This window comes from Sporobolomyces koalae, assembly GCF_050403365.1.
Source record: "Sporobolomyces koalae JCM15063 DNA, S_koalae_JCM15063T_v1_ctg1, whole genome shotgun sequence".
Taxonomy (NCBI): Eukaryota; Fungi; Basidiomycota; class Microbotryomycetes; order Sporidiobolales; family Sporidiobolaceae; genus Sporobolomyces; species Sporobolomyces koalae.
Genome location: NW_027481770.1, coordinates 1,642,032 through 1,666,989, shown reverse-complemented (window position 1 = coordinate 1,666,989; position 24,958 = coordinate 1,642,032). Strand labels below are relative to the sequence as shown.

Genomic DNA, 24,958 nt, shown 5'->3' with positions numbered 1-24,958 from the left:
TCATCTCTCTTCCTGTTTTCAACGCTCCGTCAACCTCGAGAGGAACATGACTGCGCCTCCGAAAGGTCAGGATCGCAACAATGTCAAGGCGCTACCCGGCGGCAAGAAGGGGACTTCGCGCAAATCGATTCCACCACCGCAAGGAGATTTCGCACTGCCGCCTCCGAAACCCGAGTACTACCAACAGGATGGATTGCGAAAACTGAAACCCTACATGTTTGTCGTCTTGTCTTATTTTTTTCCCCGCTAGAAAACCATGCGAGTTGACGCGTACTTGGGGATTAGGTTCACGTACCACAGTTGGGCAAAAGAGCGCTGGCAGGGTAGAACTCTTATAGATATGCAAGTCCCACCTTCTGCTTGTTGATCAAGCGAGAACCAGATATACTGATCACTCTTATCAGAAAAACAGTTACAGTGAATTCAGGTTCGCCTTTTGATCCTACACCGTCCTCTCGTGACAACTGATTTCCTCCTCCGATGAAAAAACACCTCAACTCACCTCAGGCTCTTGGTTCAGGGATCGAACTCAGGAGTACTATGTAAGCATCTCTTCCAGTAAGATAAAAAGACGCACTCTTACCGATGTGTTTGCATTTCGTAGGAATGGGCGATAGAGACTGGCGAGTATCCACCTCGAATCTTGAGATAAATTCCGCTGAATCGTGACAAGTTGAGTAGGTATCATTGTCGTCAACAATCGACCGGCAACTCCAGACCAGATCATTCAGAATGGAGATCTCATCTCGAACGTTTCACACCGGTGAGAGTCCCATGAATTTCTCTTCCATCTCGATTTTCGATCATGCGAGTCACTGACTTGCGCCGACCTTCGATATCAGTCACGAACCGCCTGTCGTTGCAGGAGAAGTGAAAATCATTTACGATGGCAGGTTACCTGGCAACGATGGCAAAACCCTCGTCGTCGAGAAACCTGGTTCGATGCCTGTATGTGGTTTACCCTTGTACACCATCTAAGAAGGGATTTTCCACCGTACTCACCTAGGCGCTTCGTTCAACAGATTCATCCTACAGGCAGGTACAATTTCAACACGTTGCTCGAAATCTTGAAATATGATTACGATCTACCTCTTGTACACAGTTCAGTCCAAGTCTCTCATTCTCGACCTTGGGCGCTCTCCGCTGACGAAAGGGGGAAATCGTCCACAGCTTCGAACCGGTTGGATCGACTCACTTCGGGAGTCATGATTTGTTCGTTGACCGTTCAAGGTTCGAAAGAACTTGGAGCGTGGTTTGGAGGACAACGTGGAGAATCCGTCAAGAAGGAATACGTCGCGAGATGTATCGGCAAATTCCCAGCGTGAGAATGAATCTACCAAGCGTCTCTCCCCGATCGCTTTGCACTGACCAATCGGAAAGGAAACTATTGCCTTGTAGGGAACGGATCGTGTGCGAAGAACCCTTGTTGACTCTTGATCGACAGATCGGAGTCAATGTCGTTCACCCTCAAGGACGAGCAAGTCTTTTTCGGGTTTTTCCTTTTCTAGGCGCTTACCATCAGTACGCCCTCGAAAACTAACCTTTTTCTGGGAATTGATTGTGTTTTTAGGAATCCAAGACAATCTTTGAACGACTCAGTTACGATGAAACGAGCGATACGAGCGTCGTCCTGTGTAAGAAAGGTTTCTCTCTTCGTTTTTCTGCATGTCTCAGCATTGATGACATGTTTCTCTCATTTTGCCCTTGACAGGTCGGCCTATCACGGGTAGAACGCACCAAATTCGAGTGAGAGAGATCGAATCAGTAGTTTTACCTCGGTTTGGCTCACCATTCCCCCCCTCTCTCTTCTTAGGTTCACTTGCAATACCTCGGACATGCGATCGCTAATGATCCAATCTATCAAAATTCGTCTGCGTGGGGTCAATCTCAAGGCAAAGGAGGAGTGTTTCCTTCAACCTCGACAGAACGTCAAGAGGAACGCAGAACTCGTGGAGAAAAGTTTATGAACCAAGAAAAGGACAAACTCGAACAGGAGGCACGATCACAGACAGACTTGGACGAGGGAACCGCGAGTTTGAGGGAAGGCATCGAGACGAAATTGGAACTCGAGTTGAACTCGGATGCCGAACGGGTCATCAGGACTTTGAGGGGAGTTCGGGACGAGACGGATGGATGGGCTCGAGACAAGGACGTCGAAGCTGTTCAACGTGCGAGAAACCTTGTCGTCACTTCTGACGACACGTCTGATCAGGACCCAACTGCCGCTGCGAACGAGGACGAAGAGGGATTCTGTCGGAAATGTTTCACGCCCATGATTCCAGACCCCAAACCGGAACAACTGTTCATCTGGTTGCATGCCATGAGGTGTGAGTTCCCCGATTCTCACGAGGTTGATCCCAAGTGCCCGGTCCCTGACGTCGGTTTTTGAGAAACAGACACGACGAGTGAATGGGACTGGAAGAGTGAGCTGCCGTATTGGGCTGAAGCGACGTACAAAGTACCACCGTCGAGTATCCTGTCCTGAAAATAGTCAGGGGCTCTAATGTAGTGTAATTGGAAATCGCTCGTTGGTCCTCGATAATCCAACCTCTCTCGAGCATCGCGTCGAGTGTCTTGTTGCCGCCAACGTGGCTCATTCGCGTCGAGGGTCCGCTTCGAATGTGTCGCCTCTGTCGCGCACGACGGCGTTGCCTGCTCTCGCGCCCTTGACTTCGACTCTGACTTCAACGACGGCTGCTGCTGGAGGACCTCCTCCGCCTTACGCACCTCCAGTTCGCTCTCGTTCAGTTCCGCAGTTGTACCACCTGTCGCCGCGCTCGATTGCCACGCCATTGCCGGATGACGACGACGACGACGAGGATCCGCACCTGCACCATCCGTTCGCTTCGTACGGCTCTCTGCCTGGCCCACCTTCACAATGGACTGCCCAGAGACGTCCTCGACTCGGTCCTCGCAGTCGTACCAGCTCGTCCAACGGCTCATCGCTCGGCTTGACCCTCGGGTCTCAGATATCGCAACAGAGAGGGTCGAGACCCCCTTCAATCTCGTTCGAGACAAACTCGACGACGACGGCGACGAGTACTCCCCCGATCTGGGATCAGTCAGAGGTAGACGATCTAGATCAAGACGATCATCTCGAGATTCAAGTTTCGAGGAGGTTCAGTAGGAGGCGGCAGGCTTCCGACACTTCGTTGTTATTGAGAGAGAGGAGAACGAATGCTGCGACGACTGCTGCTGCGAATGTAACACCCGCGATCGCACCGAGACCATCTCGCGAACATCTGCCCTCGGTGCGTTTCTCCTTACTCTTCTATCTCCCGTAAAGTTTAGCGTCGACTCGGTCTGATTGGTACAATTGCAGAATGCTGCAACGACGACATCGAGTTCCTCGGCACCAGCTCCAAGGTCTCGCATCTGGACACCCCTGTTCTTCCTCCTCAACTTCTTGTCCGTCATTCCGTCCCTGATCGGATTCCTCTACTCTGCCCATCGGTTCTACACAACTCCTTCGACCCGCACCGACCTCTACCCTCAAGCGTTCGACTTGCATCGCGATTCGCTACAGCCAATCCCTGGAACAGGGTTGTTGTCAAACTCGAGAAGTACGCGGTTGGACTGGTTCGTGTCGGGAATGTGGGCGCTCTCGTGTGCCTACTTTACTCACTCGCTCGCAAGAGGTCTCCTCAAACGTTGGTTGGTGTATTACCCGCTCGGACCGACGATCGTGAGGGTCTTGAGTCTCCAAGCAATCTGTTGGCCCATGACGCTCACGACTCATCGAGTCTTGTCATTCGATCAACCGGTCGCCGCTTGGTTCGTGTGTGCTACCACCGCTGCCATCTCTGTGAGAAAAGCATTTCTTCTCTCTCTACATCTTGGTTGTGTGGTTCGAAAAAGAGCCGAGGCTGACCCGCTTTCTACAAAGAACGTGATTCAATCGTGGGTCACGAGCAACATTGTCGAACACCGCAAAGATCGTCAAGGTCAACTCGTCTCGACTGCGATTACGGCGATCCTTGGACCTGGAGTTCGCACCGACAAGTATCGCAAAGGCGAGAGAGTCCTCAGTTGGAAACGAGTGTTGTGGTCGACCGTGTTGCCGTTCACTGTCTTTGGATGGGTCACGACGAACGCCCTCTTGTGGCAACAGTTTGTCGCGAGGTACAGAGGTGGAGGAGGGATCGACTGGACCACGTATCCCAGACTCAACACGACCATCGAAATGTCCTCTCATCATCATCAGCAGCGAGACAACGAGATCAGGGTTCTCGTCCTCGTCAGCTCTTCTTGGACTGAACAATCTCGATTGAACCGACAAAGTTTTCGACAAACGAGTCTCGATCTCGTTCCTGTTTCCTCCTCGACCTCGGAGGAGGGAACAGTCACGACCAAATCAATCTCGGTCGTTCATCGGTTCGTGATTGGAACTGCGCCTTCACCTCAAGTCGCGGGTAAAATGGGTTCGTCGATCGAGCACGAAGCGAACGAATTTGGAGACATGCTGTCAGTCGCGACGAGGGAACCGACCCAACCCGCCTCGATCCAAGCGAATCTCAAGATGTTGCTCGCATGGCAGTGGGTCAAGGAACAGTCTGATCCGATCGATTACGTGATCAGGACACAAGACGACGTGTTTGTCAGGTTTGACCTCGTCGCAAACGAGTTGATCGAGCTGGGCAGGAGATCCGAGTACTGGCAAGGATTCGTACATTCGTGAGTCTCTCGACTGTCTCCCCCCTTCTTTGGTAGATACTAATAGAGGATCGAGTTATGCAGTGACGAGAGAGTCGATCCAGCTCAAGAGTCGAATTACGACCTGACCATCTACCCTCCTTACACAACGTCAACTTTTTTCATCGTCTCTCGAGACCTGGTTGATCTCATGTTGCCGACAAAGTCGTCCCGTCGTCGATTCATGCAGTCAGAGAGTCGGTCGGTCGGGTTGTGGTTGTATCCAAGTGGGATCCATCCCATCCACGATCACCGGATCCAAGATTTTTCCGACGACATTTGCGAGAACGACTTGATTGCGGTCAAACGAACCTCGGGACGCGCTAGGAAAGACTTGTACGACAACGTGCAGGGAGGGTACAAACTGTGTCGAGGGTTCAAACCTCAACGAAGGACTTGCGGGATCTGTTACCCCACGTGTCGCAAGAGGATCGATCATTGGAGCGAACACGTATTCGAATGCGACCGAGTCAAAGGATTGACGACCAAGCCATCCACGGTCGACCTAGTCGAGCCCAGGTCGATCCCGAAGAAGAAGAAGCAAGTTTCAGAACCTGTCGAGCCGAAATGGATCGTTCCGAACATTCTCCCGTACGAACCGTCATCGGGGTCGACCCACTCTGACCCGAAAACAAACAACGACGACGAGTACCACCTTGTGCATTTCACAAGTTGGCTTTCGAGTCGAGAATCGTTTGGACGACGACAATTGGAAGCGATCGAGACTCTGCTCGTTCACGAACCCCGCACGCGGTTGATCGTGTTGACTACGACCTTGGCGAACGACACATTCGTACGGTATCAGGAACTCGGATACGACGTGCATGTCGTCTCGATTGACCAGACACGAATGATTGAAAGAGGATGGTACGTCGGTCCTGAAACGCAGAGATGGGTCAACGCATGGGACAGCTGGTCCACCGGGAACCATTTGTCAGTCTTCCCGCCTTTGTGTGCTAGCCGCCAATGGAAACTGACCATCGAATACCTGGGAAACAAAATACAAAAACAGTCTTTCACACCTTGACGAATACCTGAGGCTCGTCGTCCTGTTCAAGTTTGGAGGCACATGTACGGAACACATTTTCTCTCTTTCATTCGACCTTGCAGGTCGATTTCTCCGATTCTCATGTTGTCTTGGAAGCGTGTTGCAAACAGACTCTGATCTCGACACTCTGTGGATATGCTCACCTCCGGAACCGAGCATCGAATTTGTCGGATCGAAACACGCACCGACAGCACATGGCGGATATCCTCTCGTCGACGACAACGTTCAAGATGACGACGACGACGGTCGAAGCGAGTTTGATGAACGGGATCGTACGATCTTGTCTACTCGGATCATGAGGATTCGACCAGGTTCGACTTTGTTGCGAGACGTACTCGAATCGACGTTCTCGGCAAGATACTCTCGCGAGCTCGCTCCATTTGAAGTGTCTCGCAGGTTGAGCGAACTGTACGATACACGAAGGCGGCGAACGCCAGAAGTCGCAAGTCTCGAAGTGGTCGGACCTCGATCTGTCGTTTCACTCGATTGGATCGACGCTCCCGACTATGTCGGTACGCTCTCATCGGGACAAGCACTCGTTCAACTCGCCGAGATGACCCGCAGTTCAACGTGGGCGGTGCAATTGCTCGGAGGCAGAATGTCGAACCACCTTTTGATCGAACCCGACAGTGTCGTCGCGCGTGCGACAGATTTGTGGTCTCTAGGACAACAATCAGATGATGGACAACAAGCGTTCGAATTGAGGTACCCAAAGATGTCGAAGATGGAACTTGGCCGAGCACGAACTCGATTCGAAGGACTCGACAAGGTGTTTGTCAGGGGCGGCACCAAGCGGCCGTTCTTTGATGCGACTATCACACTTGAGACTCGAAACGGAGGTCGGATTGCGTTGGATCCGGTGAACCACGCGACCAAGTTCCGGGATGAAGGTGTTCTCAACGAGGTGCGATTCGGGATCAAGAACTGTACGCTGCGCGAGGTCAACGTGATCTTGTCGTCCCTCGTGTATTCGCCTCCTGCTTTCGGATCAGGGGCAGTGGCAGCAAGTCGAGACGAGCTTGCGATCGAGGTCGATTTCGGGGTTGAAAAAGTACAAGGTACTGTGGAAATTTTGCTGTTGTGAGGATCAGGACTTGCAGCGTCGGTCTGTATGTACTTGTTGTAATTTCTATAGAAGTTGTAGAAAAAACTGCGAGTCGGATGCGCGCGCCCGGCGCACGTCGACACACGTCCGCCCTGTACGACTCTCACGTCCTCTCGCTCTCGCCGGCCTCGGATCAGCAGGATTAACATTGAAGCTAGAGACGCCGGTGCTTCAGCATGGATCCGGTGCGTTGCTGTGTCCTGTTCCCTAACCCGAAGTTCCCAAGACTGGCCATCATTCATCTCTTCATCTCGACTTGAGGAGGGTTGATCTTGAGGAATGTCGAGATCTGTTTCGCTGACTCAACCCATTGCGTTCTAGTTTGGCTCGGACGACGAGGACCTGGCAGTGTTCAGTCCCACGTCGCAGCCAACTCCGCGCAGTCGACCGCGCGACGATACCACCTCGAACCCGTTCTCGAACACGAGAGGGACGTATGACCCGTACGGTCAAAGTCAGAACCCGGCGAGTTACGGAGGAGGTCGAGCTGCGAACGCGTTCGGCACCGCCGTCGACGTGAGCAACCAATCCCTTGGGAAAGGACAGTACGACGACGATTACAACCCGTTCTACGATGACGACGAAGACGACGATCTCGCCGCTTCCACTTTTGGTACCGTGCAACCGACCCTCCCGTACGACTCGAGACCCGAGTACGACAGGAGTGGTCCTTCGTACAAGCACGACGACTCGCTCACTGCGAACGCTCAGAAACCGGCAGGGTTCGGACAAGGGCGAATAGGAGAACCGAGTCGCAACATGCTCGACGAGGACGACGAAGAGATTGTTCAGGCGAAAGCGAGACTCGCGGCGATGCAGGCGAAACAGAACCGACGCAAGGGTGGGGATCGGTTCGACCAGCTGTGGACCGATCTGAAACGGATTGCACAACGAGGACCGAGAGTGTACCAAGGTGAACGTGTCATTCACTTGAACCACCCGGATCTGAATGCAGCGACCAAGTACTCGAACAACTCGATCTCGACCAGCAAGTACAACGTGGTCACGTTCTTGCCGAAATTCCTCGCCGAGCAATTCTCGAAATACGCCAACATCTTCTTCCTGTTCACTGCCTGCATTCAACAGATCCCGAATGTATCGCCCACGAATCGTTACACGACCATCTTGCCCCTCGGAATCGTCTTGATCGTAGCGGCGCTGAAAGAGGCGAAGGAGGACATCAAGCGACACCAATCTGATGCCGACCTCAACACGCGCAAAGCCAAAGTGCTCGAAGGCTCGACATTCGTCGACAAACCCTGGCGGAGTATCAAGGTTGGCGACATTGTACGCGTCGAAGCGAACGATTCGTTCCCGGCAGACTTGGTCATTCTCAGCTCGAGTGAACCCGAAGGATTGTGCTACATTGAAACGAGCAATCTCGATGGGTAAACTCTCCTCCTCCCCTTTCGCCAATCCCGTTTCGGGGAACGCACGGACCTGAACCCTTGACCCCTTTGTCGCAGCGAGACCAACCTCAAAATCAAACAAGCGCATCAATCTACTGCCAACCTGCTGTCTCCAGCTGCAATCTCGCGCTTGTCGGGTCAACTGCGGTCCGAGCAACCCAACAACTCGCTCTACACGTTCGAGGCGACCCTGTCGATCTCGTCGGCTGGGATCGATGCGCAATCCAAAGACGTGCCTCTCGGACCGGATCAGATCTTGCTGCGAGGAGCTCAGTTGCGCAACACGGCGTGGTTGTACGGTATCGTAGTCTTTACCGGTCACGAGACGAAACTCATGCGGAACGCAACGTAAGTTTCATGGCCCGGATGCATCGCTGCCCCTTGAAGAAACGGGGGTCAAGATGACAACTGAACTTTGCTTCGACTTTTTGTATCTTCAGTGCAGCACCCATCAAACGGACAGCGATGGAGCGTATGGTCAATGTCCAGATCCTGTTCCTGCTCGGCATCCTCCTGGCGCTTTCGATTGGATGTGCTATCGGTGCGACCGTGCGGAACCGAGTGTTTGGCGATCAAATGTGGTACCTATACTTTAACGCGGATGCGAATGCCGTCAGTGCTGGCAGTTTCATCAAAGACATTCTTACTTTCATCCTCACCTTGAACAACTTGATCCCAATCTCGTGAGTCGATCCCGCGAAATCCTTGATCAAAGAGGTACCATGCTCAACAAATGCTCGTCGATAGGCTCATCGTGACGATGGAAGTGGTCAAGTTTCAACAGGCCGCTTTCATCAATTCAGATCTTGGTGAATAGTCATCTTTGTTCATCTAGTCTGAGCGAGGTCCGGAATCGCTCATTTTCGGGCAATTTTGTCTCTCCAGACATGTACTACGCGCCAACGGACACCCCTGCACTGTGTCGGACGTCTTCACTCGTGGAGGAACTAGGCCAAATTGAATACATCTTTAGCGACAAGACCGGCACGCTCACTTGCAACCAAATGGAGTTTCGGCAGTGCTCGATCGGAGGGATTCCATACGCCGATGTCGTCGAGGAAGCGAAGAAGGGTGAAGTGTTTTCGTTTGCCGACCTACGCGATTCGTTGCAAACACGAGACAAGCACGCCGCCATCATCGACGAGTTTCTCACGCTCCTAGCGACGTGTCACACGGTCATCCCCGAAATCAAGGACGAGAAAATCGTGTACCAAGCGAGTAGTCCCGACGAGGCTGCGCTCGTCAGTGGTGCCGATGTCCTCGGTTACACTTTCAAGGTGAAGAACGCACTTGCGCTTCTCGAAAAACAATTCTCCTGATGTTCGTTCTGCTGACGCAATCTCTGGGTTCTGTCGCTAGACTCGTAAACCGCAATCCGTATTTGTCAGCATCGGCGGTCGGGAACAAGAGTACCAAGTGCTCAACATTCTCGAATTCAATTCGACGAGGAAGAGGATGTCTTCGATCATTCGTACTCCCGAAGGCAAGATCAAATTGTACTGCAAAGGTGCCGACACCGTCATTTTTGAGCGACTTGCAGCGGAAGGTCAGGTGTACAACGAAGCGACTTCGAATCATCTCGAGGTGAGCAGAGTCCTATCAGTCAAAGACGTGCAGGTTCAGCCTGATCTGCCGTCATATCCCTGGGATGGTCAACGACTGACAAGGAGACGAGATATCACAGGAGTATGCCACAGAGGGGTTGCGCACGTTGTGCATCGCGATGCGAGAAATTCCCGAAGACGAGTACCGCAAGTGGGTCTCGATCTACGACAAGGCCGCTGCCACGATCAATGGACGCAGTGAAGCACTCGATAAAGCTTCCGAGATCATCGAGCGCGACCTGTTCCTGCTCGGTGCAACTGCGATCGAAGACAAGCTGCAAGACGGAGTGCCCGACACGATCTACACCTTGCAACAAGCTGGCATCAAGATCTGGGTGCTGACTGGAGACCGACAAGAAACTGCTATCAACATTGGACTGTCCTGCCGACTCATCTCGGAGTCTATGAGTCTCGTAAGATCTCGATTGGATAGCGTTTCTCACTTCGATTTATCCCCCTGATCATCATCGATTTTGTTTCTGACAGGTGATCGTCAACGAAGACAATGCGCTCGATACTCGAGATTTCCTCACGAAAAGACTCGAAGCGGTGAAAAACTCGCGCAATGCCGGAGATTTCGAGGAACTCGCCCTCGTGATCGGTACGCGCCATCTGCTCATTTTGCGCTCATCTTTACTCTATACTGAGCTTCTTTTGGATCAACTGTTCTGCTTTCCAGATGGCAAGAGTTTGTCTTTTGCCTTGGAGAAGGATCTCTCGAAAACTTTCCTCGAGCTGGCCGTCATGTGCAAAGCGGTTGTGTGCTGTGAGCTCGCTGGAGTTTTTCAAATGATTGGGGACTTCTGGTGCTGATGGAACCTACGTGCAGGTCGTGTTTCACCCTTGCAAAAGGCGCTTGTGGTCAAGCTCGTCAAGAAGAACCTGAAAGCGATCCTGCTTGCGATCGGAGACGGTGCAAACGATGTCAGCATGATTCAAGCAGCGCATGTCGGAGTCGGAATTTCAGGAGTCGAAGGCCTTCAGGCTGCACGATCGGCCGATGTCGCAATCAGCCAATTCCGCTTCCTGAAAAAACTGCTGCTGGTTCACGGTACTTGGAGTTACCAACGTCTGAGCAAGCTCATTCTATATTCGTAAGTTACCGCTCGCGGTTCGTCATGAACCAACGGGCTCACTAGGATGCAAATTCCAGATTCTACAAAAATATTGCGCTTTACATGACCGGGTTCTGGGTGAGTCGAAACACGTATCCTGCACGTATCGAGTATCCAGACGCTGATCAATTTCCTCAAATCTCGCTAGTTTGCGTTCCAAAATTCTTTCTCGGGTCAAGTCTTGGAGGAAGGCTGGACTCTGACGTTCTACAACGTCGTCTTCACCGTTCTCCCGCCGATCGTGCTTGGAGTGTTTGATCAATTTGTCGGTGCTCGTATGCTCGATCGGTATCCGGAGCTTTACAAACTCGGGCAGCAAAACAAATTTGTGCGTTTTCCCATCACTTACTCGGTCAAGCCCTTGCGTTCTGTCTGTCGAGTGCTGATTCGGTGACGTGTCCAGTTCTCTGTCCGGATTTTCTGGCAATGGATCATCAACGCGCTGATACACTCCTTCGTGAGGCGGAATTTGTCTTGACGAAGCTTTGGAGACCAACTCACGTCTTTCGCGCTGCGTCCAGGTCATCTACGTCGTCACGGTTGCGATCTTTTGGGACGGACTCGCCCTCGCTCAGGGATGGATCGGAGGTCAGTGGGTATGGGGCACGACGCTATACCTCTCTGCGCTCCTGACCGTGCTCGCAAAAGCTGCACTCATCTCCGAGTGAGTCCCTGCCAGTTTGCGTTTTTGGCATGTTGCGTCACGAACAGAGGATGACTGATGAGTTCCGATTGAACCCTTTCAGCATCTGGACAAAGTACACACTTCTCGCCATTCCGGGATCGTTCGTGTTCACGATGGGATTCCTCCCTCTATATGCCTGGATCGCACCGATGCTCGGATTCTCGCGCGAGTACAGCAACATTGTCGGCCGATTGTGGTCGTCGCTGGTGTTTTGGCTCACCATCTTTGGCCTCCCGTTCCTTCTCCTCGCTCGAGACTTTGCCTGGAAATCGTACGTTCTCCTCCTCTTTTCCCCTTTGCCCCTCTCCTCGCACCTGTCCAACGTTGACGAAACCTCTTGGCGCTCTCCCCCTGGCATTTCAGATACAAGCGATTGTTCCAACCGGAACCCTACCACATTGTCCAAGAGATTCAAAAGTACAATCTTCCAGATTACCGTCCTCGAATGGAGCAGTTCCAAAAGGTATTTCTGACTTTGCCAGCCCCTCGCAAACACTCTCGCCAAAGAGTGAATTCTGAAAACTCTTGTTTGTTCACTTTCACCCAGGCAATCAAGAAAGTGCGAGCCGTACAAAGGTTGAGACGGAATCGAGGTTTCGCCTTCTCTCAGTACGTCTCTTCTCCCTCGTATCGTCATTCTCTGCTCTCTCTCTGCCTCTCTCCGGATCGGGATGAGAGATTTTTATTTTTCTCTTTCTCGAGTTGAACTGACCAAAAGCATTTTACCACTTTCCTCTCCAACCACCAACCACAACAACGAAAACAAAATCGAAACAGAACCGAGGAAGGACAAGAGCATCTCATCCGAGCGTACGATACTTCGAAAGGGAAACCTTCTGGAACTTGAAATACAAGAGCAAGAGCGTTTTCTACTTCTTCTCTGTTCTGGCTCTTTTCTCTTTTCTTCTTTCGATTTCTTCGGATTCCGTGCTTCCTTGATCCTAAGGAAGTAATGGTTCTGTCCGGCTCGCTTGCAAACAAGAACAGAAGAGAGCGTAAGACAGAAGAATTCGACTGCGCTTGCTGCCATTCAATAATCCTGAGTTCCATTTTTTGTTTCGTAGCTCGTGTTCTATCTTGAAGCTTGAAGCGTCTGGACGCTCAGGATTCCGAAAGAGCGAGAGATCTAGGATTTTGGTTCCCTGTCTCTTTACGACCACGAGTCTTTTTCGGTGGTTCGCCATTCGTCGGAACTTTTTATATTTGGAGCGTCCGAATCAAATGAGAAAACAGTAGAGAAAGAAACAGAGTTCACGAGATATGATTTCGAGGAAAAATTGAATTAGGAAAACACAAGTAGGAAAAAAAAAGGGAATAGGATTTACGAAAAGAAAAAAGAACAAGAAAGAACGCTTTTGGGCAAGACAAGAAACGAAAGGAGGAAATCAAGACGAAAATGATTCGGGGGGTGGAAAAGTGGCCAGGGAGGTACTTCTTGGTTTTCTCTTCCAAAGGAGACATCGGGAGGAAACCGATGTTATCACTCCCTCGGTTAAGACATGCGTTGAATGACAAGTTTGAGAGCGGCTTGGAACGGTGCGACATCGTTCGAAGTCGTGAGGAGTCCAAGATGCAATTCGAGCGCGAGAGGTTGGTTTCGACTCTCGATCGCTAGATGAAGATGAAGGGAACAGAACACATGGATGGGATCAACAGACGATCGATGCAAGGAGAAAGATTCATTGGGTGGGCTTACCTTTGCAAATCTCGAGAACTTGTTCGGTTGAACTGGGAGACAAGATCTCACTGTTGATCAAATCGAACAACATGTTCAACCGTTTCTCAGTCTCGTTGATCATTTTCGCTTGTTGAGGCTTTTTGAATCGCCATGTGAAAAAAAAAGTAGATCAGCACCAACTCTTCCCGAGGAGGGAGGGGGAAGAACAAAACTTACAGGAGTCGTTTGCCTCAATCTTCTCAATTCGACAGACAAGATGTCAAAAATCGGTCGGTTTGCAACCGGGATATGCGTTCGATCGCCAGGAGCTAATTCGAGTATCAAAAGATGGGGTCAGGTTTCTGGACCACGAGTACAGCACTGCAGAACGTAGGGTTGATAATGGGTTGGAATAGGACTCACGGTACTTGAGCTTGGGAGGTTCAGGTCTCGTTTGCACAGGAGGTGCTGCCGGCGGTTGCGAAGGAGGAGGAGGAGCCATTCCATTGTTCGAATTCGTCGAAGAAGGAGTAGCCGAACCCGGTCTTGCGAGAGGAGGAGGGGGCATCGTTCCATTCGCAGGACCTTGACCTTGAGCAGACGGAGGTGGTGGTGGTCTGCTGCTGTTGATGTTCGCTTGAGCCGATGGCGGTGGTGGGGGTCTCGCTTGAGCAGACGAAGAAGCAGGAGGAGGAGGAGGTCCAGGCGCTGCTGCGGTCAAAGGTTGGAACCCACTTCGGTTCGCACCCGCCGAAGGAGGACGAGGAGGGAAGTTGGGTGCGTTCGGAGGCGGAGTCGCAGTGGTCGACCTCGGAGGGGGAGGTCGGTTGAACGACGTCGAGATCCCAGTTCCTGGAGTCCCACTTCGGGGAGGAGGAGGTGCTGCCGCCGCGAACTGATTCGTCGCCTGAGGAGGAGGAGCATATTGATTGTTCGACTGAGGAGGAGCAGGAGCATACTGGTTCGTCGATGCAGGGGGAGGAGGAGCATACTGGTTCGTCGATGCAGGGGGAGGAGGAGGTGCCGTTGCAAACTGACTAGGCGTAGCCGCCGAAGATGCCAGAGGTGGAGGAGGAGCATAGTTTGAAGTCACTCTCTGAGGTGGAGGTGCGGCATACGCCGAAGGCGGAGGCGGAACCTGTGCTGCTTGAGCCTGCGGCTGTTGTTGCTGCTGCTGCTGCTGAGGAGGAGGAGGAATGAATCGAGAACCCGAAGCAGGAGGAGGAGGAGGAGGTGCAGGAGTTCGATTCGATCCTCGACTCGGTGGAGGAGGCGGTACCGGTTGTCCCGGAGTTGCATACGTTCCAAATGCTGCGGGTGCTCCAGTGGCAGGCATGTTTGGGAACGGGCTCGTGATTGCTTGAACCCTCGGTGCACTCGTTCCAAGTCCTCCTCCTGCGGTACCACCGACAGCAGCAGCAGTGGCTGCAGGAGTCGATTTGCGAGACAAGATGGGAGCATCGTTCCAACCTTGTTCAGGTTTCGCGCGTGGAGGAGGAGGAGCAGCTGCCGGTACGGGTTGACGGTTCGCAAAGTTGGGCGAAGCTTCGCGAATCGCGGGAGGTGCGGGCAGTCCCGCTCCTGGGTTCCCAGGGACAGGTGCGTACGGGTCGTGCACGGGGCCGCTTTGGATCGCGGAAGGGAACGCAGGTACGAACGACGACGTTGCGGTCGATGCAGATGAAGGTGCAGGAGCAGCGGCGTAAGGGTTGGCTGCCGCCGAAGGGGGAGCAGCAAGAACTGGAGCAGGCGCGTACGGGTTGTCGGCTGCGACTGGGGCAGGAGCGTAGGGATTCGAGGCAGCCGCATACGGTGAGTTCTGTTGCGCGGTTTGACCGAGAGCAGGAGGAGCCGCGACTGCCGGGTTCGTTGCGTACGGGCTGTAGGACGAAGGAGACGGTTGTACGGCGGAAGCGGGAGCAGCTGTCGAGTATGGGTTGTAGGCCGATCGAGTCGAGCTCGAGAGTGCTGAACCAGGTTGAACTTGACCATATGCAGGCACTCCGTAGCGAGACGTTGGTTGGGGTTGTTGGGATGTACGACCGTATGGGTTCGCACCTCTCGTCGCCGCCGACGTTCCCGGCACCGTCAACAACCTAGCCCGCGCGAGCGCTGCAGCTCCACCTCGTTCCGAGTTTGTACCGACAAAGTCTCGTGGAATCAAATTGATGTACTTGATCGCGAGGGTCGACAATCCTTGATCGGCGAGTAATTCGGCGTACTCGACGTACCGTTCGTACAACGATGCGAGTTTGAACGTCTTGTCGTGGTCTTTTGAAGAACCGGGGTTCGCGGTGAGATCGACATCGACGTATCCGACCGCGTGTTGAAACACTTGAACTTTTTCCACAAACTCTTGCAAAGTTTGTGCCCGAGTTTCGTACGCCGAAATGGCCGAGATCGATTTCGTCTGAATCGCGTGATCGAGCGTTCGGGATTCTTCTTCTTGCATTTGTGCGATCCACACGTGAACGACTTGTTCGAGTTTGCCCGCGGCGAGGTAACAGACGACGGCATGTTTCCTCCATTGATCGGCATCGAGTTCACCGTTCGAACGCGCAAGTTGAAACCGGTGTTCGAGTCGTTGTCCCAACAGTTCGATCAACGTGCCAAACTCGACTTGTTGACGAGAAGGTTCGGATCGTTCAACGCCAGTCGAGTACGTGCACACGAGGACAAACACTTCGATCCAATCTTTCAAATCGACGTGTTGAACCAAGTCTTCGAGGTCGTCGTTCGTGATCGATTCAAACACGCGCAAGTAACTTTTGGTCGTCTCGTTCGCCGGTTGAGAACGTTGGAAATACGCGGTTTGAGCTGCGGTCAACAATTCGGGTCCTCCTCTCAACGCAAACAGGATCGCATCGGCGTATCGATCGACTGCGAGTGCGAGCGAGACGGCAGAAGTGAAATCTCCAATCACGAGGGCTTGCGTGATCAATCGATCGACATTGACCTCGTCGTTCTCAAAGTCTTGGTCTTGTTCAGGTTCGTACAGTTTGAACAAGGTGGTGGGTTTGAGGTTGAAACTGGCGACACTCGAATTCGACCCGTTCGTCGCGGCCGTACTGTTGAATCCTTCGGTAGTCGTCATGGACTCTTGTCGACGCAACCGTTCCGGTAAAGCCGAGAGTCGAGTGTGATCTTGATTCCCGAGGTTTGCAAAGAAATCATCTCCCCCTCCAATACCGGTCGAGAACGAATCTTGTAAAGGTTGCGAAGGGGTTGGTTCATCGAACAATGAAGAACTTCCTCCTCCACCTCCATGACGTTCATTAAACACATCATCCCGATTGTCCAAAGGTGTTCTCGATTCATCCTGAGTTTGTTCAGGATCCTCCGGTTGTTGTTGAGACGAGGTTGAAAGGGGCAAAGTTTTGCCGAGGGTTCGAAACTTGTCCAAAGCAGTTTGAATCTTGGATTCGATTCGATCTTGATCGAATCCCAACAGTTCGACCAATTGTTCTCGGTTGCGATGAGATTGTCCTCCTACCGCCGCTCGAAGCAAAGTTTGTAACAGTTTCCAACTCTCGAGCCGAGACGAAGACGACGACGACGGTTCTTCGTTTGAAGGTTCTTGAGTTTTGTGATCACAGAACGCAGCGAATCCACCTTCGAGTTGTCCCGTCGCGGCACGTTCCAACGCTTCGGCCCGTTCCACAATCTCGTTTGAAGTGACGACGTGCACAATCTCAAGTTTCGGAATTTTTTGAACCGGACCTCCTGGGGTGGTAGTGGTAGTAGCGAAACGTTCATGTCGAATCTTGACGAGTTTGCCTCCAAACCCAAACGAGACTGAACTTGGTCGTTGCAACCATCTCGGAACGACTTGGAGGGATTTCGTCGGATGGTTCGAGACGTTGGCCGAGATGGCTTGTTCAAACAAGTTGAACGGGTCTTCCGAACCCAATCCGTTCGTCGTCGTCGAAGAATTGTTCGTCTGCGTCGAAGACGGTTCAGGCTGCGATTCGGGAGTACCAGTAGATTGGAGAGAGTGTAGAGTGATTGTGCCGTCGAGCGAGGCGGCACTGATGATCGAAGGGTTGTGGGGACAGAATCCAACATCAAACACCCAATCGCTACTCGGTTTGACCTGTTTCGAATTCCAAGCGAGTCAATTTAATAACGCAAGAGGAGCGCAAGGAAGAAGAAAATACACTGACTTCGGCGACAATTTCTCCGGTCGTGCAACTCCACGTAATGGTTCGACCGTCTTTGCCACTCGAGAGGATCAAATCTGGATCTTGTTGGCACCAGCTGATCGACAAGATTCCTTTCTCGTGTCCTCTCAGAACCTGAAACATAGAACCTCGACTGTCAGTTTGATCATTCTTCGCGAGAGAGAGAGAGAGAGAGAAGACGAACGCGTTCAGGTTCTTTCCAATTGCGTAGGTCCCATACGAGGATGACTGGGTTGTGATCATCGTCCGAAGCCGTAATCAATTTTGTCGGCTGTTTCAGAACAAAGGTCAGTACTCGGACCAAAGGAACGAAAGAAGCGAGAGTAGACTGACGTTTTCGGGATGCCATTTGACACTGCTGATACCCCCGAGTCCTCCCACTGCGGCACCTCCACGTGCGTTCGAACCTACTCCAGGTCCTCCTCCACCAAAGATGCCACCTGCTCCTCCCGCGTTCGAGGAAGTTCCGAACCCGGCCTGTCCGAGTCCGGTCTGAGTTCCCGCGGGGTGGTACAAGAGGGCAGTGATTTCACGTTTCGATTTGAGGTCCCACACGACGGTGTAGCCCGAGTTGGACCCGGTCGCGAGAATGTGTACGACGGAAGGGTTCCAATCGAGACACGTGACGGTCTCGATCGAACGCGAGCGAGGTCCAGGGCTGAACGGTTTCACGTGGGGTTGGGACAAGTCGTAGATCGACACTTCTCCGTTCGCACTGCCACTCGCGAGCAAGTTGGGTTGAGCGGCACTGAACGCGAGCGCTCGAACTGGGCCCGAGTGCAGGTCGAACCGATTGACGAGCGGGTCGAGGTGAGGTTCGTTCAGGATCCGGTGCGGGTCCCACAGGCACACGGCGCCGTTCTCGAGTCCAGCAGCGATCGTACCGAGGGGTCTCGTCGCTGCGTCGTCTGTACCGAGGCGGTTCCAGGCGATCGAGTGAAAGCGAGCGGGACTCGGCAGCGAGGCACACGGTTCAAGGGGAGTCGCGTCGAACGGGCGCCACAGTTCGAGGCGAGGAGAGTCGTGATCGGGTGAGAGCGAGGGCGAGTCCTGCGGGTCGGTGGGAGACGAGGTGACGGTGCCCGTGACGAGGTACGCTTCGGATGAGGTGTGAGCCGTGACGGGACTCCACCGGGCGACGGCGATCCTCGCGATCGACGCGAGTGGTGCCATGGCGATCAACTGATCGAGCGAATCGGCACCAGGGGTCGAGGGAAGGGTGAGAGAGAGGAGGACAAGTGGAAACACGACTTGGAACACGTCTCACGTTTCGCTCCCATCTCTGGCGTACTCGCTCTCGCTCTCCGTCTTGCCTCTTACTCTCGATGGAACCTGAACTCGAAGCCGAAACTGTACCAGCGGAAGAACCGGCTCCAGTGGTCGAGTCTGCTCCCGTCGCGCCATCGTCTCCTTCTCCTCCTCTCGCCAGCGAGCCAATCCCCTCCGATGCACCCGCACAGGAACCAGCACAGGTTGAACCTGAACCCGAGCCAGAGTCCGAGCAAAACGGTGCAGATGGGGTTGCGAGCGAGGGTCACTCAACCAACTCTTCGCCGCGTCCTTCTCTCCCACTCGCTCCATCGATCCCTGTCGTTCCAGTACCCGAACCAACTGGTCCCGTCAAGGTGAAAGCACGTGCACCCTTGACCTCGTCCCTGCGCAAACCTCCTACGACAGCAGCAGCTCCCGTGCGCAAACCTTCTTCGACTACGACGACTAGTACCAGTACTGTGCGAGCACGACCTCCTCCAGCTGGAAATCCCCCAACTCGAGTTCGATCTTCTCTTGCGAATTACACTACTGCCAAGAGTACGACGACTACCGATCCCAAACCTCGACTTGCGAGGTCAACTCTCACATCCTCGAGCAGCGTCCCGGATCGATCTCGTCCATCCCTGACTTCGACTCGACCACCAGTCGTACGCAAACCAATCACGACGACGACGACTCGACCTCTTGTCAATGCGAGACCTTCGAGTTCGACCTCGACCGCGAGTTCATCTACCACGACGAGACCTCTTCCCACGACGACGAGACCGACCACCACGACTGCGAGATCGACAACCACGACTACGAACCCGATTCGTGGTAGTAGAGTTCCTCCTCTTGCTGCTTCGACTACGACCAGTAGTAGTCGAGTGCGACCTTCTTCCAGCACGGCTTCTTCAACTCGCTCTGCAGTCGCCGCTCCTTCTTCTACCTCGATCACAGCGACGAAGAAAGCGTTGGAAGAGAAACACCTCGAACTCGAACGAGTACAACAAACGTTGGAATCCCTCAAACTCGAACATTCGGATCAACTCGAACACAAGGATCGAGAGTTTCAACAATCGAGTGAATCGGCAAGACTTGAATCGCAAAAACAGGTGAGTCTAGCTCCTTCTGTACTGTTTGCATGTGTGTTCTGACTCGGCGCCTTTTTTGTTTTTTTTTTTTGAAAAAGATTGAAAAACTTGAACAAGAGGTTGAACGCTCTAAACAACTTGTACAAGAAACTGTCGATCAATTGTCAACCTTGAGACTCGAACATTCAGAACTCGTCAATTCGAGTACCGAATCCTTGTCGAATTTGACCGAAAAGTACAACCAACTCGAACGGTTGCATCAAGAATCGAATCGGAACCTCGAACAAACCGATTCAGACAAAAAAGAGCTCCAACTCGAATTCGAACGAGTCTCGAACGAGCTCGTTGGATTGAGACGACTTCACGAGGAACAACTGCAACAACTCGTTCTGAAGCATGAAGAGGAAGATCGAGTTCAAACGGAACGAATTGAAGCGAGGTCGAGAGAAGCGTACGAGAACGCATGTCGAGATGCAGATCAAACTTACAATCACAAACTCGAAGACCTTCGAACTCGACATGTCGAACAACTCGAAGCTCAACGAATCGAACTCGAAGCTCTGCACGACCACTCGAAACATGAGGAACGAATTGGACAGTTGGAACGTGAACTCGAGGAACTCGAGACTCGACACGCACGAGAACTTGAGCAACTTGGACTCGATCATGAGGGAAAGATCAAAGATGCGACGAACCAAGTTGAACAACAGTCTAGGGCAAACCTTGACGAGATCAAACTGGAACTCGAAGCCAAAGTGCACAAGCTCGAGCAAGAATCGACTCTGCAAGAACAAGAGATTTCGGTACGTAAAACTCCCCTCTCTCGAAGGACGAGAAAAAGTCAGTTCATAGCTGATTGATTTTTGTTCGCCCCCGAGCTACAGTCTCTCAAGGATCAACTTTCGAAACTGTCCGAGAAACACGTTGAGGAACTACACGACCTCAAACTCGAGCTCGAACAAACTCTTGAACAATCTCGACAAGCACACGAAGCCGAAGTCGAGAGTCTGAACCTCGCACGTGAGACGTTGAGCACGAGTCAGGAACAAGTCGTACTCGAACTCGAAGCATCGAAACTCGTACGTCTTTTTCATCTTTTTTAGCGTCTGCAGTCTCGCGAACCTCTGGAAACTGAATTTCACATGAGATGATTATACAGGAGGTGCAAAGCTCGAATAAAGAGGTTGAAACTCTCAAACTTGCGCTCGAACAAGTCGAGTCGGAACTCTCGACCGTTCGAACCTCTCTCGACACCGCTCAACAAACTCTATCAACCCTTCCTCCTCCTCCAGTACCTTCGAAAGAATTGACGCCAGAAGAACAAACTCGAATTGATTCACTTGAACAGACCCTCGTACGAGTTGAGAAAGAATTATCAGATGCACGATTCGCGTTGCAAGAGACTCAACACTCTGCCCAAACTCAAATCGATTCCATCAGTTCGATTCACTCGATCGAACTCGCTTCAACCCAAGAACGACACGAACTTGAGAAACGTCAACAGGTTGAAGAGTTTGGGACGACGTTGCAAGCGTTACAGGACAAGTTGACTCAGAGTGAACTCGAACGAGAATCGATTCGAGATCAACTAGAACAACGACCATCTTCACTTGCGAATTCGAGCTCGAGTTCAAATTTGGCAAACGTCGTCACCGATGTCGATGTCAAGGCCCTGACGACTACGCACGAGGCCAAGATGAAGGAACTCGAACGAATCTATCAAGACAAGATTCAAGAACTCGAGGAGGTAAGATTTCTCGTCTATTTTACTCGTTTTTCTATTCGTCTCGTCCGATCATATGTACATTCTTGACTGACTTTCGAATGCTCTTGTGGTTGTAACAGGCGAATCGTAAACTCGAACACGAAGTCATGCTCTCCCATGCAAATGAAGACTAGTGTCTGATCGTTGGCCCTTTCTTTTCGTTATTCTTGCTCTCTTCCTGGGGTTTTTGTTCTTCGCTCTGGTCAAAATCAAACTTCGTAGAATAGATTTTCACTGTTTACAAAAGCACTTGGTTCTTACTCCATTTTTTCAAAAGAGAAAGAAAGAAAAAAAGCCAGAGAATGGGGATCTTTTCGGTTTTCTCTCCTTCTTCATGATGAAATCGAGGATCGATACTCGCCTTTTTCGGTTTTCCCCAACTAAGCTTCCTCGAACAAAATTTCGAGTTGGATCGTTCCAGATTCAGTCGAGATTGGGATTTGGTTCGAACCCGATGCGACTTGCGAAGCGTAAAACTCGCTCTTGGAATCGTAGGTCAAATAGTTGTTGGAGTCCTGTGAAAGATCATGAACAAGTTTAACCACACAACGCCGAGAAAGAGCAGAAGAGAAGAGAAGAGAAAGACTTGCTTTTGAAAAGGTCGAAGCCGAGTTACCAGCCGCACAGGAAAGAGTTCCCGAATCCGCGAGAACGGTACAGGGACCTTTCGAAGTTGATAAAGTGAACGTGTTGGAATCGGTAGAGACTGTCGATGTCCTGTATCCAGCGCAAGTACCTGTCGTGTACCATTTGCCATTTGAGATTAGACACCCGTTTTGTTCTCCATCAACCAGGACTAACATAGGAACAAGAGTTGGTTCGTCAGCTCTGAATGCCTCTGTAGGGGACTATGACGAAAGTCGAACATAGAGAGGAAAACTGACCTTTGAGGAAAGAAGACGATCCAGATGAACCACTCCCGCCACTACTGCTTCCTCCTGTACCCGTTCCACCAGACGAAGAAGAGCTGTTCGTCGCAAGCTTGGGCAAGTACTTGATCCCAGTACTCGGACAGGTCGAACCCGAACCGATCGGTCCCGTCGGTACCAATTTCCCTCCAGCAATCGGACCCTTCGAGTTGTACCCGTACCACACTTCGTTCAACACTCCACCTTTCTCGCAATTCCACACGACTTCGTTCCCGAATTTGGATTTCGCAACCGATTGCAACTCGGTCAACGAGTACGTCTTGGTGGACGAAGGGACGATTCCAGCTTCGGCGAGCCATTCGAACGTGGGCAGAGATTTGAACGTCGAGACGGTACGTTCAAAGTAACCGACGAGTTCTTCGTACGGAGTGTACGTCGAACCGTAACAAGTCGTGTTGAGCGTCGAGATGCAAGTTCCGTGCTTGTCCCTGGGGATTGACCTCACGTTTAGTGATCGCTCTCGTCTGGACCAAGCACCGTAGGGGTTTATTGTCAGAAGAGGTACGTACCATTCGTGCTCCCAGAACGACTCGTCGTTGCCTTGGTAATCTTTCCAGTAAACGTCCATGTAGGGCACGAGATCCTTGGGTCCGTACTGTTGCAGTTTGCCCCGAATATCGGTATACTCTCGCGAAGGGTCACAATATTGTTGGTGCGTGCCATCGCAATTGTCAGGCTAGACGACAAGGTAACAAAGACGGAACGTTTCAGCTATTGTCTACATCGATCGTCCCGACGAGAGGAGCTTCAAGCAAGGGAAGAGTGGAACTGACCCAGAGTCCATGGATCGTCCACGAGTTGTTGGGACCCGTAGGAGGACTCGCATCCCAAAATTGAGTTTGTAGCAAGTAACCGCCTGGCACGTTCGTGCAGCACCCATCGACATTTTGTGGCGAATGACCGTTGACGCAGGAGCTCGGAAGGAACGCTGGAGCCGGACACGCGTTCAGACCGACAAACTTGTGCGCTTTCGAGGAAATTGATGACGACAGCTTGGAGAGGACGTCGGATAGGTTCGGACCTGGTGTCGCGAGAACTGGTGTCGTAGAGGACAAGAGCAGCGTCGCCGCTAGAGGGTAAGCGAGTTCGAGGGGCAGGAGCACCATAATTCAACGGATCCTAGACGGTCGAATGAGAGGTGGGGAGAGGGAGAGAGGGAGAGCGAAGCCGACTCGACTACGGTAGGTTTGCCCTCGAATGTGCTATCGGAATGGAGGAATCCAAAGATAACACGTTTCTGCGCCACCATGCGGGTACTTGTCAAGTTAGCGTCCTTTTTAGCTCTCGAGTTTCAAAGACATTTGAGAAGGCGTACGCACGTTTCGCTCTCGTTTGGATTTTTGCCACCGACTTTGCCTACGGGGCGCAGAGTGGGTTCCTTCGAGCTTGGATGACTTGGCTCCAACGAAGTGGTAGGCTGGTCAGAAACTCTCGCGGTCGCACGTTCGGAGGCTGTGTCCTGTGACATCGACGCTCAATCATCCGACCGGGTCTTGGGTGGCAACGAGGGAAAACATTCATTGCGACATTCGTGCGGTAGAAAATGAGACGATCAGGGAGAAGGACAAGCTACAAGCTTTGACTTCTTCAGAGGCGGGCTACTTGGACAGCTTTTCCGCGAGCAACTTGATCCTTTCGAGCTCTTCCTTTGATACCACGTCTCCCCAGTTGACCTTAAGATAGGGTTCGAGCGAATATCAGGGTCCGTAGAAACGGCTGCCGAGAGGAGGTCTTTCCATTGGACTGACCGGCTCCGTGTTTGGATTGGACAAGAGGTCATTCGTGCGTGATTGAGTTGCAGGATCTACCAACTCGCGATTGTTGGGTGGCATCTATCGAACCGAGGGATCAGATCAACGATAGAATGTCACCGAATTACGAACACTTGAGAGGGTTGAATTGAGACAGAGACGCACCTTGATCCATCCTGATGCCACCTGCTCGTAGTCACTGCATGAAGTAAGCGTGCGGTCAGTCGTCTCGTCTCAGGCCTGTCGGTCCCTCTCGCTGATGCTGCCTGGACCCAATGTCGACGCTGAGCTGTTGCCCCACTTCGGGACGCGCGGTTCCAACCTTACAAGCAGCGAATGCCTCCAGTTCTCGAGAGGTGCATGGCTCACCGCTGTAGCCTTGAGGGAGTTGTTGAACGAGAGTGAGGGCGCGAATGAGGACGAGAAGCTGTGAGTCGTTCTTGTGCAGGCGTCTGAGGACGAGAACCGAGAGGAGTTGCGGTGCGTGACATAATAACGATTCTAGCTGTCAGGGTGGATTTAGGTTTGAAAGATTCCTGTGACAGGTGCTCGACCGAGTTGAGGCGAATAGGACAAGGAGACGGAACTCTCATTTCCAAGCTCGTCAGTACTCTGCCAGTCGCGTGACCCGGAGCGCAGGTCGGTTCGAAACTGGATAGAATGGTTACGATT

At 52.2% G+C, this 24,958-nt stretch overlaps 5 protein-coding genes across 5 annotated transcripts; 2 read left to right on the top strand and 3 right to left on the bottom strand.

The window, feature by feature from the left end:
• Positions 1-46: 46 nt before the first annotated feature.
• JCM15063_003773 (uncharacterized protein) lies at positions 47-12,505 on the top strand (the record flags this gene model as incomplete). The annotated part of the gene is made up of 38 exons (XM_076675694.1): positions 47-216; positions 286-342; positions 413-427; positions 521-542; positions 605-623; positions 682-763; positions 843-948; positions 1,023-1,101; positions 1,171-1,321; positions 1,399-1,477; positions 1,571-1,634; positions 1,712-1,746; positions 1,814-2,327; positions 2,397-2,451; positions 2,510-3,251; positions 3,323-3,805; positions 3,887-4,674; positions 4,738-5,625; positions 5,705-5,763; positions 5,851-6,791; positions 7,167-8,233; positions 8,312-8,602; positions 8,695-8,937; positions 9,002-9,063; positions 9,140-9,531; positions 9,614-9,838; positions 9,939-10,271; positions 10,345-10,459; positions 10,538-10,624; positions 10,688-10,952; positions 11,012-11,051; positions 11,122-11,301; positions 11,377-11,430; positions 11,495-11,637; positions 11,720-11,929; positions 12,022-12,121; positions 12,206-12,267; positions 12,436-12,505. 38 exons carry the CDS (start codon positions 47-49, stop codon positions 12,503-12,505), a joined length of 9,288 nt encoding a protein of 3,095 aa, XP_076537778.1.
• Positions 12,506-13,150: 645 nt separating this feature from the next.
• Positions 13,151-18,669, bottom strand: JCM15063_003772 (uncharacterized protein; the record flags this gene model as incomplete). The annotated part of the gene is made up of 7 exons (XM_076675693.1): positions 13,151-13,269; positions 13,355-13,472; positions 13,553-13,644; positions 13,739-17,408; positions 17,479-17,610; positions 17,681-17,767; positions 17,830-18,669. 7 exons carry the CDS (start codon positions 18,667-18,669, stop codon positions 13,151-13,153), a joined length of 5,058 nt encoding a protein of 1,685 aa, XP_076537777.1.
• A 152-nt stretch (positions 18,670-18,821) lies between these two features.
• JCM15063_003771 (uncharacterized protein) lies at positions 18,822-21,740 on the top strand (the record flags this gene model as incomplete). The annotated part of the gene is made up of 5 exons (XM_076675692.1): positions 18,822-19,862; positions 19,940-20,644; positions 20,726-20,920; positions 21,001-21,588; positions 21,687-21,740. 5 exons carry the CDS (start codon positions 18,822-18,824, stop codon positions 21,738-21,740), a joined length of 2,583 nt encoding a protein of 860 aa, XP_076537776.1.
• A 246-nt stretch (positions 21,741-21,986) lies between these two features.
• On the bottom strand, positions 21,987-23,641 carry RNY1 (ribonuclease T2; the record flags this gene model as incomplete). The annotated part of the gene is made up of 5 exons (XM_076675691.1): positions 21,987-22,121; positions 22,197-22,402; positions 22,491-22,963; positions 23,045-23,211; positions 23,309-23,641. The coding sequence occupies 5 exons, from the start codon at positions 23,639-23,641 to the stop codon at positions 21,987-21,989; spliced, it is 1,314 nt and encodes a 437-aa protein (XP_076537775.1).
• A 492-nt stretch (positions 23,642-24,133) lies between these two features.
• JCM15063_003769 (uncharacterized protein) lies at positions 24,134-24,777 on the bottom strand (the record flags this gene model as incomplete). The annotated part of the gene is made up of 4 exons (XM_076675690.1): positions 24,134-24,208; positions 24,284-24,367; positions 24,452-24,485; positions 24,656-24,777. 4 exons carry the CDS (start codon positions 24,775-24,777, stop codon positions 24,134-24,136), a joined length of 315 nt encoding a protein of 104 aa, XP_076537774.1.
• Positions 24,778-24,958: the final 181 nt, after the last annotated feature.